This window comes from Sarcophilus harrisii, chromosome 1 (assembly GCF_902635505.1).
Source record: "Sarcophilus harrisii chromosome 1, mSarHar1.11, whole genome shotgun sequence".
NCBI lineage: Eukaryota > Metazoa > Chordata > Mammalia > Dasyuromorphia > Dasyuridae > Sarcophilus > Sarcophilus harrisii.
This window is the reverse complement of record NC_045426.1, coordinates 557,156,854-557,174,719: the sequence shown is the minus strand read 5'-3', so window position 1 is coordinate 557,174,719 and position 17,866 is coordinate 557,156,854. Positions and strand designations below refer to the sequence as shown.

The 17,866-nt window shown below is 35.0% G+C and overlaps 1 protein-coding gene across 1 annotated transcript in view; it reads left to right on the top strand.

Moving 5' to 3' along the window:
- The window catches only part of LY86 (lymphocyte antigen 86), a 132,341-nt gene extending 115,527 nt beyond the window's left edge, over positions 1-16,814 (top strand). The window contains exons 4-5 of the mRNA XM_012541668.3: positions 10,902-10,954; positions 15,505-16,814. Coding sequence (XP_012397122.1) covers positions 10,902-10,954; positions 15,505-15,588 — 137 coding nt within the window. The 3' untranslated portion in view covers positions 15,589-16,814. The remainder of the gene's footprint in view (positions 1-10,901; positions 10,955-15,504) is intronic.
- The last annotated feature ends 1,052 nt before the right edge of the window (positions 16,815-17,866 follow it).

Below are 17,866 nucleotides of genomic sequence, written 5' to 3'. Positions count from 1 at the left end.
TCTCTCCCCCAAAATCATGCAACTAATTAATCATAGAGTATTAAAACCCAGGTCTCCTGTCTTGCACTCTAATTCTTTCTACAGGATCTCCCCTGAAGGGACTGAAAATCTAAATGAATAAGAAGGTCAGAGTGGTTGTACCAAACTGAAGAATACTTCTTACCCAGATTATACAAAGATTCTTCTCTTCTGTTGGGCATTACATTTTAAAAGAGCAGATTTTCTCCCAACACCCCTATATAGAAAAGGACCATTCTTTGGCTGGCATTCCTAAGTAGAAAAGGACCATTCTTTGCCTGGTCTTCTGAACATATCATTCAAATATGAATTGTTTCAAATTTTAGCATCATGTAATGAAAATTCAAACATCATAAACTACATCTTGGTTTGTTTGTGCGGTTTTTTTTAACTGAAATGCCAAAGGATTCAATTCCTTCCCATTTTATACTTTCTAGTTAGGTAGAATATAAGTGGACTATAGTTACCCCTTCTACTCCTTCCATAGTACCCTTATCACTTGGAAAATTCACGTAAAAGTCTCCCTTCCCACCAAAGAAAAAATCTGAATTATACGGTAGTGAAAGATAAAATATTTGATATTATTCAATACTTTAAATATATTTCCTGCATTTCTGAGTTTCTAAACTTTTTCTGTGTTACCTACTGGCCTTAGCATGTCATCTACAGAGTCCACAAAACTCCCCAAAATTTCCCATTTAATTTTTAATGTAAACCCATGATATATTGAAACCATAATAGGGAAACTCATGATGTGGAAGGGATAATTGTCTTATCATACTTTGGTATACAAAGCTGAATAGTTCAATACAATGTTTTTATTTTCCACCAATACCCTCACATAAAGATTATTACCTACTAGAAGAAGAAAATATATTTGGCAGGGTCAGTATCATTGTATACATTTTAGAACCAGGCTCAATAGAGAAGGTAGATATAGGGATATGGAAAATGGTGTCTCACATAATATCCTCCCTTAAAATTCATGGAGTTCAATCTTTTCATTTTTCAGATTAAAAAAACCTGAAGTCAAAAGAGATTAAGTGACAGAGGCAGTGAATGGCTGAGCTAGTATCTGAACACAAATTCTCCAACTTCAAATTCAATACTCTTTCCACACTAACTATAGGCACACCTCAACTGTTTTCTCAAAGCAAAAACTAGCTTAGTTCAAACAGAATATAAATAAATGGGCACATCAATGGATGGAGAAAAGTAAACAGTGTGATCATCCAGGTATTAGTCTTGATGTCAGGTTTATCTAAATATTTTATAAACAATCTGAAAAAGTGAACAGAAAAAACTCCAGGCTCTTAGGTAATAAAATACCAAGCCAAAAGAAAGATAAGTAAGAGCTTATGTATCTGCATAAAGGGGTGGATAAATGGTCAACATAGTTCAGTGGGACTATAAAGTAATACATTAAGGTAGAAATAAACCAAAGGTCTAAGATAGTAGTTATGACCCAAGAAATAGATCTCATAGTCAACATAAAATAACTCTCACCAGAAGAAAATAGTAAGATGAACGACTGTGGCAAGAAGCGCCAACAAACTGCTGAGTATCTAAAGAAAGGTTTTATAAACAAAATATAAGATATCACCCTATCAAATATAAAACCAGGGTATGTCTGTACCCAGAATACTATGTGCAGTTCTGGTTTATATATCTTAAAACAGATATGACAAGAGCTAGAGAAAGTAAGTAAAATAGTAATATAGAGGAAAGAACCTTGAGGTTGGAATCAGTCATAGGACAGGGTTCTAATCCATTTCAGAACTGTGAGACTACAGGTAAAATTTTCTGAATCTCCTTCTGAATCTCAATTTTATCATCTATAAGATGAGAGGATTAGGATAGATATCTGGATTTCCCACCAGCTTTAAATATATCATACTATTTAAATAGATGATATTTAAATATGTTACAGATTAAATATCATTAAAGTTAAAAATATATATTAAACATATATTAAATAACATTTTAAATCTATTTAAAAACTTAAGTTATATATAGACCAATAGATAAATATGTAGTCCAATGTAAATATTGGACTATAGTCTAATATATATAAATATGAAAAATTCTTTATAAATATAAAGATTGCTTATGTAACTTGAGAAGCAGCCACAACATAATAAAGTGGTAAGTTGAAAATTAGAAAGATAGAAAAACAAACAGAGCATTTATGTAGTGTTTGCTATATGTCAGGCACCCTGTTAAAGACTGGAAATAGAAAAATAAGCAAATAAGGTGATCCCCACTTTCCAAGAGCTTACATTCTAATGGGGAAGACAGTACATAAAGGGAAATGAAGTGTGTATGAGCTGAAGCCCTTACCTGAGAGGGTAAGAATGGGAGTATGGTGGGGAGCTTGAATAGAGATGAGAATTATTAAAACCAGCTTCTATGGAAAGTTGGTTAGCTGGGAAGCCAAGATGAGCTCAGATTATATAAATTTATATAGAATCCAGGAGGCTCAGTTTTGTCATTTCTTTTAGTTCTATTCAATAGAACAGGAGTGAAGGGGCAAAAAGTGGGAGTAAACTGAGTTTGGGGTTTGGCAAACTGCTATTGGCAATGAAAAAAAGAGTAAAGTATTCAAGAATTGAGGATGGTATTAAACTGAATTGATTTATAAAGGTGTAGAAAAAAAAGAATGAAGAAGAATACAAGACCAATGACCCAAGAAAAAATAAAGGGACAAAGGTAATGGGAGCCAAGGTGAATTTGAAGTATCCAGTTGGTCAGTCATAAGGCACAGGGAAAGATGGAAGGATAAAAGATTACAATCGGAGAGAAGAATTTTGGAGTTTGTGAACAAAGAAGTGGGATACTTGTGGGTGATCACAAGATCAAGAGTACAACCATCTTTGCATTTAAATTAGATGGATTCATGAAAACTGAGTCAATTAAAGAAATGGAAAATTAGGGTATTTGTGTCAACATCAATATATAGATTGAAATTCCCCAACAGAAAGGCATAAATTGGTTTGGAAAGACTATGTTTGAGCCAGGCACTAAACTCACTGAAGAAGAAAAGAAAAGAAAATGTTAGAGTGAATTTCAAAAGAGGAGATAGTACTGAATAATGGTTTTGAAAATATCACTAAGGAGCAATAGTATTCCAACTTCCTACTACAACTACTGGGTTGAGTGGAGTTGGGAAGGGACAGGAGGCATGAAAGAAAATGTTACCAATAATGTAAAGGATGCTGGCAGCTGGATGGCATAATGGAAAGGACGCTGAGCCTGGAATAAAGAAGACCTGAATTCTTAAAACATTTACTAGCTGTGTGATCCTGAGCAAATCACTTACCTTCTGTCTGCCTCAGTTTCCTCAACTGTAAGACTGGGAAAATAATAGCACCTATCTTGCAGGGTTGTTGTGAGATTCATTTTTGTAAAGTACTTAGCATAATAATTATTTATTAAATTTGGTATTTAATAAATGCTTATTTAAAATAAAATCATAAGGAGATAGTAAGACCATAGTGAGAACTATATGATGAATGGAGAGAGAAATAAAAAGATATAAGATGAAAGGAAAGTTTGTTAATTACAGAGAAGGAGAAAGCACAGAAGGAAGGGCAGGAAGATCTACAAGAAGACATCATTGTTGGGGTGGGGGAGGAGAGAGGTGTTAAGAATAAGGGATTCAGCAGTTGGATTGGTACATCAACACCCTAAAGTTTAGAATCACTGGGATGGGGAGAGTATTAGGTGATCCATTAATCATTAAGGAGTAATTCCAGGAAAATTATCAGTGCTGGAGAGAGTTCTGTTGAAAGAGGCATATAAAAAAATTGTGGGGAGTCCTCCTTTGAGGTTCAAACTCATGATAATTGGTGGATAATAGTGCATCTTATGAGTCCTAAGGAGACCCATTTCATTGGAAATAGGAACAGGAGCAAGAAGGGGGATCCTTGTCAAGAAGTCCTTGTGCACGTGATCACTAAAGAAGCCTCTAAGAAGCAAATATATAGATAAAGTCTTTTCCTGGAGCAGATGTAGAAAAGGAGCTAGGAGATCAGAAAAGATGAAGGTGAATCACCCTAGAAAAGACCCAGGACAAGTTTGACCCAGGCTAATAGGTAAGTGGCTGTGTTTTCTGCAGAGGAGAAGAGGGAAGGGGAGGGTTGATCCATCAGAGAACATCAGAGATAGTAGAGCTCTTCCCCAGACATACCATCTTAGGTCAACCACTTCTGATTGGTTCTAGGCAATTTTCTTTTTTAAAAAAGGTTTTTTATCTTCAAAACATATTCATAGAGAGTTTTCAACAGTCACCCTTACAAAACCTTGTGTTCCAAATTTTTTCTCCCTTCCTTCCCCTCACCCCCTTCCCTGGAAGACAAATAATCCAATATATGTTAAACTTGTGGAATTCTTCTATACATATGTCCACAATTATCATGCTGCACAAGAAAAATCAGCTCAAAAAGGGGGTGAGAAAGAAAAAAACAAATACAAGCAAACAACAAAAAAAAAATAAATACAGTTATGATAGACACTCAGTTCCCACACTCCTCTCTCTGGGTGCAGATGGTTCTCTCCAACAAAAGAACATTGGAATTGGCCTGAATCACCTCATTGCTGCAAAGAGCCATGTCCATTAGAATTGATGCTCACATAATTTTGTTGTTGCTGTGTACAATGTTCTCCTGGTTCTACTCAGTTTATTTAATATCAGTTCATGTGTCTCCTGGCCAGGCAATTCTCAATTAATTAATCAATAAGCATTTATTAAGCACCTACTATGGGTCAGCCATTATGTTAAAACACTAGGGACACAAAAAAAGCAGACAGTACTTGCCTTCAAGGAATTTATAATCTAAGATAATGGGTGTTTATTTGAAACAGGGAAGTGTTTCCAACACAAAGTAAAACACAGATCTGAACCACTAACATCTCTCCTCCTCCCAAAAAGGAAAATTTCTGAGGCTATCCTAGAATCAATTACATTGGAATATAAAGCAATACTGAAACAATTTTAAAATATCCTCTAATGTAACCATCTTGGTCTGAAATGAAAAGCTTTTGGGAACTTCTAATTCAGCAATATCCCTTTAAAATGATATTTATTTTTAAATAAATGATGCTATGCCCTACCCCAACAAAGTCTCTAAGAAAAGAACCAACTATTAAAAAAAACTAAGGTAAAAAAAAAATTAACTTCACTATCCCAAACCCAAAATCCAGCAAAACACCAAACCCACTTAAAAATTAATAAAGGTTTCCAATAAAGGAAAGGAAGAAGTGGGTGCAGATGTACTACAGGGTCTTTTTATAGTAGTGTGAGAATGTTAATTAAAAGAATCTCGCCATGAGAGAAAATCTGAGAAGGAAAGGAGTGAAAAGTTAATTTTAGGTGTTGTTTCATGGGGGAAGATGGGGTGCAAGAAGGAGGTGAGGAAGCTTCATGAGTTACTTGCAGCAATTCTCAGGCACCCCCCCCAAAAAGCTCAGTTTAAAATTGGAAACTGCCAGAGACCTACTTAATGAAAATCTCTCACCTCAATTAAGAACGTGTTAATAGTGGGGAGCACAGACTGGTTGATGTGGGGGCCCTAAGTGAGCGTCGAAGGGTAGTTAGTAGACATGTTAACTGTTGGGGTGTAATTCCTCAGAGGTGGATCCTGCTGAACTGGAAATGAACAAGCAATGAATGGCACAGAATGGTAGCCCAGAGGAGATCTACAAAAGAAAGTTGGAATCAATGATCAGAACAATACAGAACCGTATTGACCAAATGGCTGTAGTTTGGAGTTAGTTAAATTTATTTCCACAACACCCAAAGGAGAACAAGAAATCTCCATCTTAGAGAGCCTAGTATAGATTATGGGATTTGTTTAAGAGCACACAGACAGCCCGGAGCTTGAGTACAATTCTCCATCTGGGTTTTTCAGCCCAGTTTGTGCATTCCTTCTGTCTCACACCCAACCCTCAAGGGCTTGACATGTGGGGATGTCTACAGCAGCCTTGCCAAGCAGGCTTATGTTTATCTCAGAGGGATTTGTGAGACTTCTGTAGGAACCTACTTCCCAGGTGTAAATCAAATGCTGTGGGAAGCGAATTAGCAATAATTAGGTTTTCCATCAAGTATCAAAGATCCACTCAAATTCCACCCCTTCTGTATAGTCCCCTAAATCACTATTATTCACTATCCCTCTTTTGAAGTCAACATTTTGTCTACAGGGCAAGAACATAGGACCACAAATTTAAGGCAAGAAGAAATTGTAAAGATTAGCTCATCTGAATTCTCTCTTTTTGCAAATGAGTGACTGTGGTCCCTAGAGGTTAAGTGCATAAATGAATGAACAAATGGATAAAATTCAACAAAACATCATTTTTTCTCAATTAGGCCTTTCCAGAGTTTTCATGTGCCCTTTACAGGGCAAGGTGAAGTATAGAAACCATGAAAAGAAAGCACACTAAGGGAGGGGACAGGACACACACTATAGGACAATAAAATATAGTGATCCCAGTAGCTTCTCAGAAGCTCTCATGCCTTGGCGGAAATGAGGAATGTAAGGGGAAAGTCCTTAAATTTCTCAAGAAGAAGAGAAAGTAGCAGCCAAAATCCTCATTTTGCAATGAGTGGGGTTACAGGCAGTTTGCAATAACCCAACAAGCTCCTTTCTTTTATATGAAGCAAGGAGTTACTGATTTTCAAGGTGCCTCGAGACATCAAAAAAACCACAAACATGTATTAAGTGCTTATTATTGTTCACAAAGCAGCATACAATATGTCCCTGGAGGGCATAGGTACAAAGCTTATATATGAAATGATCTCTAGCTTCAACAGAGAGATAGCTTTATGATTAATAAGCATTATTAAACACCTACCTTGATAGGGGCTGTGGATAAAAAAAAATCTAAAATCCTCATATAAGGCAGTTCATGAGAGGAGGAAGGGTCTCTACCTTTATTTTTTTTTTTTTAATTTAATGCTTTGTTTGATGTAGACCTTTTTTAGAAAAGCCATTAGAGACCACACACACCCAGTCATCAGACAAGGGAGGAAAATTAAAAATAAAAAAACAGTGGCTTTTCTTCTAAGAGGAGGATGGGATAAGCCCTGTCTGTCCTTCTTAACCTTGACTAGAATGGGCATTCCCTGCCTAGAAGCACATTCTTGTCCCTAAGTATCAAACTTTTTTTAGAATATAAAACTGTTTCAGCTAACTAGTGCCTCCAAGCTTACATTTATTTTTTACTCTTTGACTTCCTGGACATCAGAGGCATCATCTTTGTTGGAGGCCTCATTCTGACTTAAAAATTGAAAATTCCAAAATAATAATAATAATAATAATTAATTTTTTAAATTGAAAATTCCATATGGTGCCCTGCTCAATTCCAACTGCAAAACCATAACTAATCAGCCTCAGTTTAGAGGTTGTTGTACCAATGAACTTTCAGGGGCTCCATGGATTTCTCCTATCTCTTGGATATGACTACATCATGAGGTACAAAAACTCTAGTGGTAGAAGTTCTTCCCCAAAGATCAGGCTTAGGCAAAACTGTGAAAGAAGTCAATGTTATCTTTAGCATCTCAGGCTCCTTTTGTTGTCTGGAGATATCATGTGAAATGATATTGCTCTTGAAATCCAGAGCCTTGAGTTCTCTCTCTACCTTTGTCTCTGACCTGCTGAAAGACTTTGGCAAATAAATCATCTATAAAATTGGGGAATTTGATTAAATAATCTCTAAAATTCATTCAAAATCTAACATTCCATGATATGTTTTCTCCTTGTAAGCATCCTTCTTCACAAGGAGCCCACAGTCTTCCTACTCAAAATTTTCCTTTCCTCCTAACAAAATCTAACTTAAGAAAAGGATAAGATGACTTATTTTTACATTATTTATGATATTACATTATTATTCACATTAAAGATCTGATGATCTTTAACAAAGAGAGAGTCTTACACCCAAAGAATGGACTGGGCACTTCAACTAATAGGAAGGCAATTTTATTTTATTTTATTTTATATTATTTTATTTATTTTTTTGCTGAGACAATTGGGGTTAAATGACTTGCCCTGGGTCACACAGCTAGGAAGCGTTATATATCTGAGACCAAATTTGAACTCAGGTCCTCCTGATTTTATGGCTGTGCTCTATCTACTGCATCACCTAACTGCCCCAGAAAGCAATTTTATAAGGAATATTACCTTTGGAACAATAGCATTTTATCAGTCATCTTCCAAAAATAAACATCCCTTTGATTTTTATGACAGAAAAGGAAAATGATAAATGGTGGAGAGGATCTGGGAAAATTGAGATATTAATTACACTGCTGGTGGAGTTGTGAACTGATCTAGCCATTTTCAAATATAATTTGAAATTATGCCCAAAGTATTATAAAACTGTACATCACCTTTGATCCAGCAATACCATTGATAGACCTATATCCTAAAAAATCATAAAAAGAAGGAAAAGATCGAAACATAAAAAAATATTTATAGCAGATTTTTTTGTGGTGACAAAGAATTGAAATCTGAAGGAATGCCCATCAATTGGGGGAAAGCTGAGCAACTTGTGGTATATCAATGTAGTGGAATACTATTATACTATAAGAAATGATAACTAAGTAGATTTCAGAAAAACCTGGAAAGATTAACATAAGCTGATGCAAAATGAAGTGAGTAGAACCAGGAGAACATTGTACACTATATCAGCAACATTCCATGATGATCAACTTAAAATCTTCTTAAATCTGACTTACATCTTCTTAGCAATACAATGATACATTTGACATTCACAACAAGACAATTCCAAAATTGCTATCCACACACAGAGAAAGAACTGATGGAATTTAAATGTAAATCTAAGCATACTATTTTCATATTCTTTATTTTTTGTGTTTTTTTTTTCCTTTTGGCCTGTTTCTTCTTTTACAACATGACTAACATGGAAATGTGTTTTACATGATTACATTTCTATAACCTATATCAAATTGTATACTATCTTAGGGAAGGGGAAGTGAGGAAGAGAGGAGAAAATTTGTAATTAACATCTTTTGTTAAATGAATTTTTAAATTGTCTTTACATGTAATTGGAGAAAATAAAATGTTATTTAAAAAGAAGGGGGGAAAAGCTATCCCGGCTAATTCCTGACACTGAAAGATACTACAGCAGCCCAAATCCAATCAATCAATAAATATTTTAAGTTCCTACCATATGTCACTATATGGTATATGCTGGGGGCACTGTGTGTGTGTGTGTGTATATATATATACATATATATATATATATATATATGTATATATATATATATATACATATATATATTAAGGAATACAAAGATAACTTTTTCTAAGAAACTTACATTCCATCTGACAATCCTTTAATTAGTCAATAGACACATGAGATGATCAAATGCAATTCTGAGTTTTAATGACTTTAGAAACAAGCTTACAAAAAAAAGAATATTTGAAAGCTTAATTTTTTATGTTTCTTAAATTTAAAATTCTTATAAATTCAATATAATTGCCATCTTATACTATAAATCTTGGCTTTAGTTAATTTTTGAACTTTGTAAAAACCTTCACCAGCTACCACTTAGGATCTGAAAGTGTCACTACTTTCATTTGTAATGCTAGCCTTAAGATTATCCAAAGAATGAGGTTTGGATCAAATAAGATAACGTTCATAAAGAATGCTTAGCACAGTAACTGGCACATAGTAGACATGATATATTTTTTAAATGCTTAGTCCCTTCTTTTCCCTTCTGCCTCCTCTGTGAATGTCTCCAGAACAATTTTGACATGATCTCATCAAAAAAAAATCAGATGGATATATAAGAGGTAATTGAGAGAGGCAAAAAAGAAAACTTACTCTGCTGATTCACTAGTCTGAGAAAGTGTCATCCAGAAACTGTTATAGCTACAAATTTATTATCCAAAATTCATAAAACTAAATAAATATAAATTTAAGTAATGTTTATGAATTTATGTTATTCATACTTCTGAAATTATTCAAGCTTAAAACTGCATGAAGACTTTTGGGACATGAACACATTGCATATTGGGCACCTACTATACACAAGATCTTGGATTAATGGCTCTTTTAAAAAGGTTACTCATTGATGAACCAAATCAGTTCCAATGGAGCAGTAATGAACTGAACCAGCTACGCCCAGCAAAAGAACTCTGGGAGATGACTAAAAACCATTACATTGAATTCTCAATCTCTATATTTTTGCCCACCTGCATTTTTGATTTCCTTCACAGGCTAATTGTACAATATTTCAGAGTCCGATTCTTTTTGTACAGCAAAATAATGGTTTGGTCATGTATGCTTATTGTGTATCTAATTTACATTTAATATATTTAATCATCCTGCCATCTGGGGAAGGGGGTGGGGGGAAGGAGGGGAAAAATTGGAACAAGAGGTTTGGCAATTGTCAATGCTATAAAGTTACACATACATATAACCTGTAAATAAAAGGCTATTAAAATTTTTAAAAAAAGGTTACTCATTGCTCAAAACCATTAATTTGCATTTATTGATCAGCTTGACTAGGATAGACACTCCTATTTTTACATAACACCATTCCAAACCATTAGTCTGCTAAATAGAAGTTTCCATACATCCAGTCTACTTCACCTTACCAGTACACATAGAAACACAATACCACTCTTCAAACCTAAGCAGTTCAATCTTTGGCCCTTGGCCATAGGGCCAGTGATGGAAAAAACAAATACAGCTCACTGCCATACTCATATCCTGACCTTGCCCTGCTCTCAACTTTGATTTCATATTTATCATTACTATTATATTAATGCAAAAATGGCACATCAAGATTATAAGAGATTTAAATGCTTATATTTCTTTCATAGTATTGAATAATGATTCTCTGTCTTCTATCTGTTTTTCAGAAAAGATCTACTATGCTGGAAAGATCCATAACCCTTCCTTTCCAATTGGCAAGGTAAGTTATTTCCTAGTAGTTTAGAGTTCTCCCAAGCACACAAATGCTTACACCTTGAGTCAGCTTTGCCTTCATCTAAATCTTTCATTGCTGTTCAATATTTCACATGTTCCTATCTTGCCTTCATTTCCTTCTTCTATAGAAGTTCCTCCCCCATGCCTCTTACTGAAATGGAGATAAATGTGGATTCCTGAAGGTTTGCCAATGAAATTCTACCTTTGGAAAATTCTACCAAGCTAAAAGGGTTGGAGGAAAAGGGGAAAAAATAATCATTTGTTTTGTTGCTGATATTGTTGTTTAGTTCTATCTGACTCTTTGTGATCCTTTTTGAGGTTTTCTTGACAAAGAGCCTGGAATGGTTTGCCATTTCCCTTTCCAACTCATTTTACAAATGTGGAAACTGAGGCAAACAAGGTTAAGTGACTTGCCCAGGGTCACACAATTAATAAATATCTGAGGTCATCTTTGAACTCAAAAAAAAGAGTGTTTCTGACTCCAGACCTGGCACTAATTCATTGTACCATCTCACTGCCCCAAATCATTTATTAAGCACTTACTATATTCCTAGCATTATGCTAAGCACTTACAAGTATCATTTCATTTGATATTCACAACAATCCTGGGTTTAGCCCAATTTTACAATTGAGAAAACTGAGTCAGACAAAGATTAAATAACTTGCCTAAAATCGTACAGCTAGGAAATGTCTGAGATTGTATTTGAACTCTGGTCAGGTCATCCTGATTCTAAGCACCACGTTCTAAAGATGATGCTTCTTTAAAAAAAAAAATTGGGTATCATTTTGTATTTTTATCTGTTTCTTGTGTCACCATAGCCAAATATACTATATATTATATACCATTATAGTATAAGCTTAAAAGACATCATTTGGGACCTGTATAATGATTAAAAATATGAACTGAACTGTACTTGAAATGAAAGCAGAGAACAAGAAGAACTCAGCACACTCTAGTATATTGGATATATCCATCAGGGAACAGCTAAGGACTGTCTAAGTTGAAAAACCATAGGTTGGGTTTGGGTACTCCTTAGAGGATGTTTACACATCATTATCTAAAACAAATAAACAACAACAACAACAACAATCTATTTTTTCTTCATCCCTCTCAAATTTAGATGTGACTCCAGGAAAACATCTTCTCTTATAAAAACTCCTATCCTTCATTCAGTCTTGAATCTTTCTTTTATATATTTTCTCTTCTTTTTCCATCTCTGAGTACCTTTCCTTGGGGAATCATCTCATGAAGGCCCCGTGGCTTTCATTTTCTTTCTTGGCCAGCAATTTCTGATTTCTACCCTTTAGGTCTCTTCTCCAGATTTTTCTTCTCTTTGTCTTTCAGTCTAATTCTATAGAACCATGAACAAGGTAAAAAGAGAATCTTTACCCCAAAATTCTTCTACATTTGTTTTTTTTTATTAATAGAATATTTTCCTTTTCTGAGAAGACACCTCTGACTACTACCGTACATTATACAATGTTTTCTGCAATGATGGATTTTATTTACAGTTTAACAGCATCTTTGTTAGTTTCCCCTAATGAAAAATCTAAGATGCAGAGAGCTATTTTTAAAACAAATAAATGCATATGCATACACATACATGTGTGTGTATAAAATCTCAAAACAACAAATTAATAAAATTGAAATAGTCTAATCCAACATCTCTACAGATGTTACATTATTATAGATCCTTGTAGCATCATTTAATGAATTAAGACATACAAAGTAATTTTGATCAAGATTAAGCTCAAGAATATGGCAAAGATACAAAACCTGAAGATTTTGTGTTTCTAAAGCTCCCTTAATCACAAAACTGAAGAACAATCCTCAAATTTTCCCCTATCACCATGGATTCAGATAAGATCCCAAACTATCAATTAGAAACCCAAGATCCATAGCTTAGCCAGAGATGTCTTCATCTTCCTCTGGTTGTAAGAACTTTCTGAGAAAGAAAACAGAGATAAGGTCTCCCTTCAGTTTCCTTTCTTTAAACCAGGGCCAGATTGGAATCCTTATGGTCCCTTAACAACAAAAACAACATTTCCTTTCTCCTTCTCCTCTTCCTCCTCCTCCTCCTCCTCATTATCATCATCAATCTCATCATCATATCAACAACAATAATAGCAAGGCAGCTAAATGACACAGTGAATAGAGCCTTGGACCTAAAATTAAGAAAACCTAAGTTCAAATGAAGTCACTTAATTTCTGTTTGCCTCAATTTCCTCAACTATAAAAATGGAAATAATATCACTTACCTTGTACAGTTGTTGTGAAGATTAAATGGGATAATACTTGTAAAGTGCCTGACACATAATAGAAACTTAATAAATCTTATTTATTTTCATTTGATTTTCACAACCACCCTGTGAGATGATATTATTAAGCTTATTTCACAGATGAAGAAACTAAACTGAGTAGGTTAAGTGATATACAAGTTCACAGACAGTAAGTGACTGAGGCAATATTCAAACTCAGCACTATTCTGTCCAGTGTAACTTGTGAATTAAGAACTAAGCCATGCAATTGCCAAGAAAGAACCAGATTCCTGGCTCCTGTGGTTATGGCCCTTCATTCTCAAAGAGGACCAAATTGACATCACTGTTAGAGTTGAGTTACAAGTGTGTTCGACTGTGGCAGATCAGACCAATGCAAACTTGGAATGCTTTGCCACAGGTCGAACACAAATAGTATCTATCAGCATTTGGGGTGGATTCTCTAATTTTGTGCCTCTTGCATGTCTTCTGAGCCAATTCAATTCTGCTTTGCTCATAGAGCCTGTACCTTCTCTGATAAGGAAATGACATACTGGGCAGTCCTGTGCCAGTGTCTCCCATGTCATACAATCAATTCTAAAGTTCTTAAGAGAAATCTTGAATGTCCTTGTATCACTTTTTTTGACCATCTTGTGAGCACTTGTTCTGTGTTAAGTTTTCCATAAAATAATCTTTTTGGTGAGTGTACTTTTGGCATTTGAACAGGATTATGCCTTCTGCAATGGAGATGGAATACTTGACAGTTTATTTTGAAAAAGGTCCTCACTGTCTGTTATCTTATCCGGCCAGGTGATCTTCAGAATCTTCCTAAGACAATTCAAATGGAAGCAATTCAGTTCCCTGGCTTTGCTCAGCAACACATTGGTTAACTGTTCTCTGTCCTATCCTCACTACTCTGATGACATAGTCATTCTGAGCATTAAGAAACTATAACTTCAATTTAAGACAGTCCCAAAGGACTCCTGATGAAAAATGCTATCTTCCTCCAAAAAGAACTAATGGCATCTGAATAAAGATCGAAGTATACTATTTTTTCACTTCTTTTTTTTTTCTTTGCGTTTTCTTCCACAAAATGACTAATATGGAAATATGTTCTACATGATTGCATATATATAATCTATATCAGATTGCTTACCATTTCAGGAAAGGGAGATGGGAGAAAGGGAATAGAATTTAGAACCCAAAACTTAAAATTAAAATGTCAAAAAATGTTTTCACATGTAATTGGGGGAAATATATATATATATATAATATAATTTTTTTTTTTGAAAAAGAAAGAAACCAGAGCTGCCCAACATGGATCCAGCTGGAATTCATTATTTCCATGCTGGCATACCTTCCTAGTAAACTTTCCTAAACCTGAGCATATTGTCTTTCTATTATTTGAACATTTCTTATTTCTACCATAGTGGAATGACACAGACTGTACCCCAAGGTGCTGTATTGCCAGATTTAGAGGGAGCTGATAATAGTTATCATCTGTAAGCAATACAGAAACAACAAAGCTCAATATACAGTTAGCAAGATTTAAAACTAGGAAACTAAGAGAACACACTCTAATTCAAACTTATCCACATTTCTTCCCTATTCTCCAATCCCCAATCCTCACTATATTTATCAGCAATGGATTAATATCAGTGTCCTCTGTCTTTATCCTGCCACTTCACAGTGGTATTGCACCTTCTCAACAGGAGGGTGAGTTTCATGCCATTTATCTAAGGTGTGATTTATTTGTGGTCCTTTCCTCAAATAAAAATAATCCTGGCTAATGACTTCACTACAAGAAAAAAATGAAGTATGTTTCTCATTAGTGAATCTTTTGTGAGTATCTCCTATGGATCTCATCCTGGGCTGTCTACTAGAGAAAATAGGATTTTTTTCAATTTAAATAAAGAAGTTGAGAAAGTTTAAGGTGAGCATTTGCTCAAAATTACCACACCTCTTTTAAGTTGGTTTTGTTAAAATCATAAAACATGTAACTTTAAAAATTATAGTAGTTCAATACTAGAACAATAAAATAGCTGGGAGATGAGATATCCATCAGCTAAGATCTTCCTTATATTGATTAAGCATTAGCTCCAAGAGCGGAGGGGAAATAAAAATATACACTCTGAGATATCAATGTTTCTGAAAAGTCCAGCTGTGAGGTGGGAATCATGAAATACTCATGTCATTCTTCTCATAAAGCATTTTCTTTATGGCTCTTTGAATCGCAGTCCAAGGGACATTAGCCTAATATTTTGTTTTTGTTTCTTTTAGGGAGAATATCACATCTTATTGAGGCTACACAATGAAAATAATTTCACCATTACTTGTGCCAACATTACTGTTATTAGCTACTGATCCGCCATTATTTTCTCAAATTCAAGAGCATAACCGTATGTGGCTGAATGGAAAGCTCAAATCCCTGCAATTAGGCAAGCTATCCAAGAAACCCCAATGTCAGTGACAACCAATTTTCACCAGAAGCCTCAGGTGCTGATTTAAGCCCCAGGAGCAGATGTCCCAGAACCCTTGGGTATAATTAGTCCCATGAAATTATCTATCTGTATCTAATGAGCCTAACATTAGTAGTTAAGCACTCCTTGGTCCTCATTTGCTGTTTCCTAATTGATCATCACAGACCAAATGCTCATCTTTTTTGATTCCTTGGGGATCTACCCAAGGAGTTTAAACGAATAAGGAATCCAGCCCACAGTATTAACCTGTGGTTTATTCAAAGCATTTTAATACTATATTGGATTTGAAATTTAATTTCATCTCCCTAATGCCTGGTATTAAAGCAAAGCAACCAGATTTCAAACTAAACTTGGGGCTTTATAGAAATGTCTATTATCCTTGCAAATGAAACCATGTCAGAGGCCCAGCACCCATAGAATATAAAATAAATCTGGTATTAGAGGTAAATCTGAGATGACACCATGGACTGAATGCTCATTAGTAGTATCATAGTTGTACAGACTTATTAGACACAGATAGGAAGTCACATTAGACACAGATGGAAAGTCATATTAGAGATCTAGTCCCATCCTACTTCCAATACATGGATTCCCATCCCCTCTCCAAACAAGTGGTCATCTAACCTTTACACAAATACCCCTCTCAAAACTCATTCCCTACTTCATTTACAACCTGTTCCAATTCAAGACCATTCTAATTATTAATTAAAGTTTATCCTTACACTGAGCTCAAATTGCTGACCTACTTCCTACTCTTTTTTCTATTTCTTTTTCTCAAGAGATAAGCAGAAAAGAGAAAGCTCTGAGAATTTGAGTAAAAGAATCATATTCATGGTTTTCCTCAAAGGTGCAAGTTTCCTAATCCTTAAATGTTCAAAAGTCCTACCTTAGTCAGGCATGAATGCATTTATTCAAATATGGAAACATATTCCTAGACCCAGTGACGAATGACTAAGTTCCCTTTCTTAATGCTGAAGAGTCCTGACAGTTGTTATTCAGTTTTTTGGTGTGTGATGCCATGAACCATCCTTGTCCATGGGGTTTTCTTGGCAAAGATATTGCAGTAATTTGCTATTTCCTTCTCCACTGGATTAAAGCAAACAGAAGTTAAGTGGCTTGACCAGTGTCACACAGCTAGTAAGAGTCTGAGCAGTCCTGTCCTCTATCCACTGAACCACCTTTCTGTCTCCTATGACAGTAGAACCCCTTATTTTCCTATAATCTTAAAGCTTCCACAGATTTCTGGAGCCAAGAAAAGAAATTGCTTCTTCAAGTCTCTTACTAACCTATCAGCATATATCAATATGCCCCTCCATTTTGAAGTCATTGACCCCAATTTCCTAGCCAGATTGACTCTACTACAGGACTGGAACACAGAAGACTTACCTAAGACCTAAAAGGATAAATTGAGGTTTACTTTCAAGTTAAATCTACACACATAGATAGTCTTGGTTGTAACAATAGTGACCATTGATTCAGAAAATATATGAGGACAAAAAACTATGACAAAATTTTAGATCTAGAAGGTCCACAACCTGTACATGAAAAAAGAATCCCTTTACAACTGATATATAATAATAGTCATTTAGCTTTTGCATAAAGGCTTCAAGTGAAAGGAGACTCACTACTTTCTGTACACTTTTGGGATCAAAGATTGTTTTAATTATTACAAAATTTTACAAACCATTAATAAATATTTACTTTACAAGGACCAGAATTTAAGAATGCCTCAAAGGACAAGGATGTGTCCATTGACACAGTACATTTTTTTAAAATGAAAAAAAGAAGGGTCAGCTAGATGGCACAGTGGATAGAGACCTGAGTTTAAATCTAGATTCAGATACTTAATATTTACTAGCTGTGTGATAAGTCACCCAAGCCCAATTGCGAAAGGAAGGAAGAAAGGGAAAAAAGAGAAAGAACTTTATCAATGATAAGCATCTTCTCATAAAAAAGGTTATTAATATTATAAAATTAGCATTAAGAAAGGTAAAGAAGTCTCTTACTCCATAGATACAACTGAATAGCATCACAGTGTGTTATCTCCCTGAGACCAAGCAAACCCTGTGGGGAATCATGCAAACTCCTACCTTCTTTTAATTTTGAGGGACTTACCAGTTTTATTTTTTTTTGGGGGGGGGGGGAACTTACCATCTTTAAGA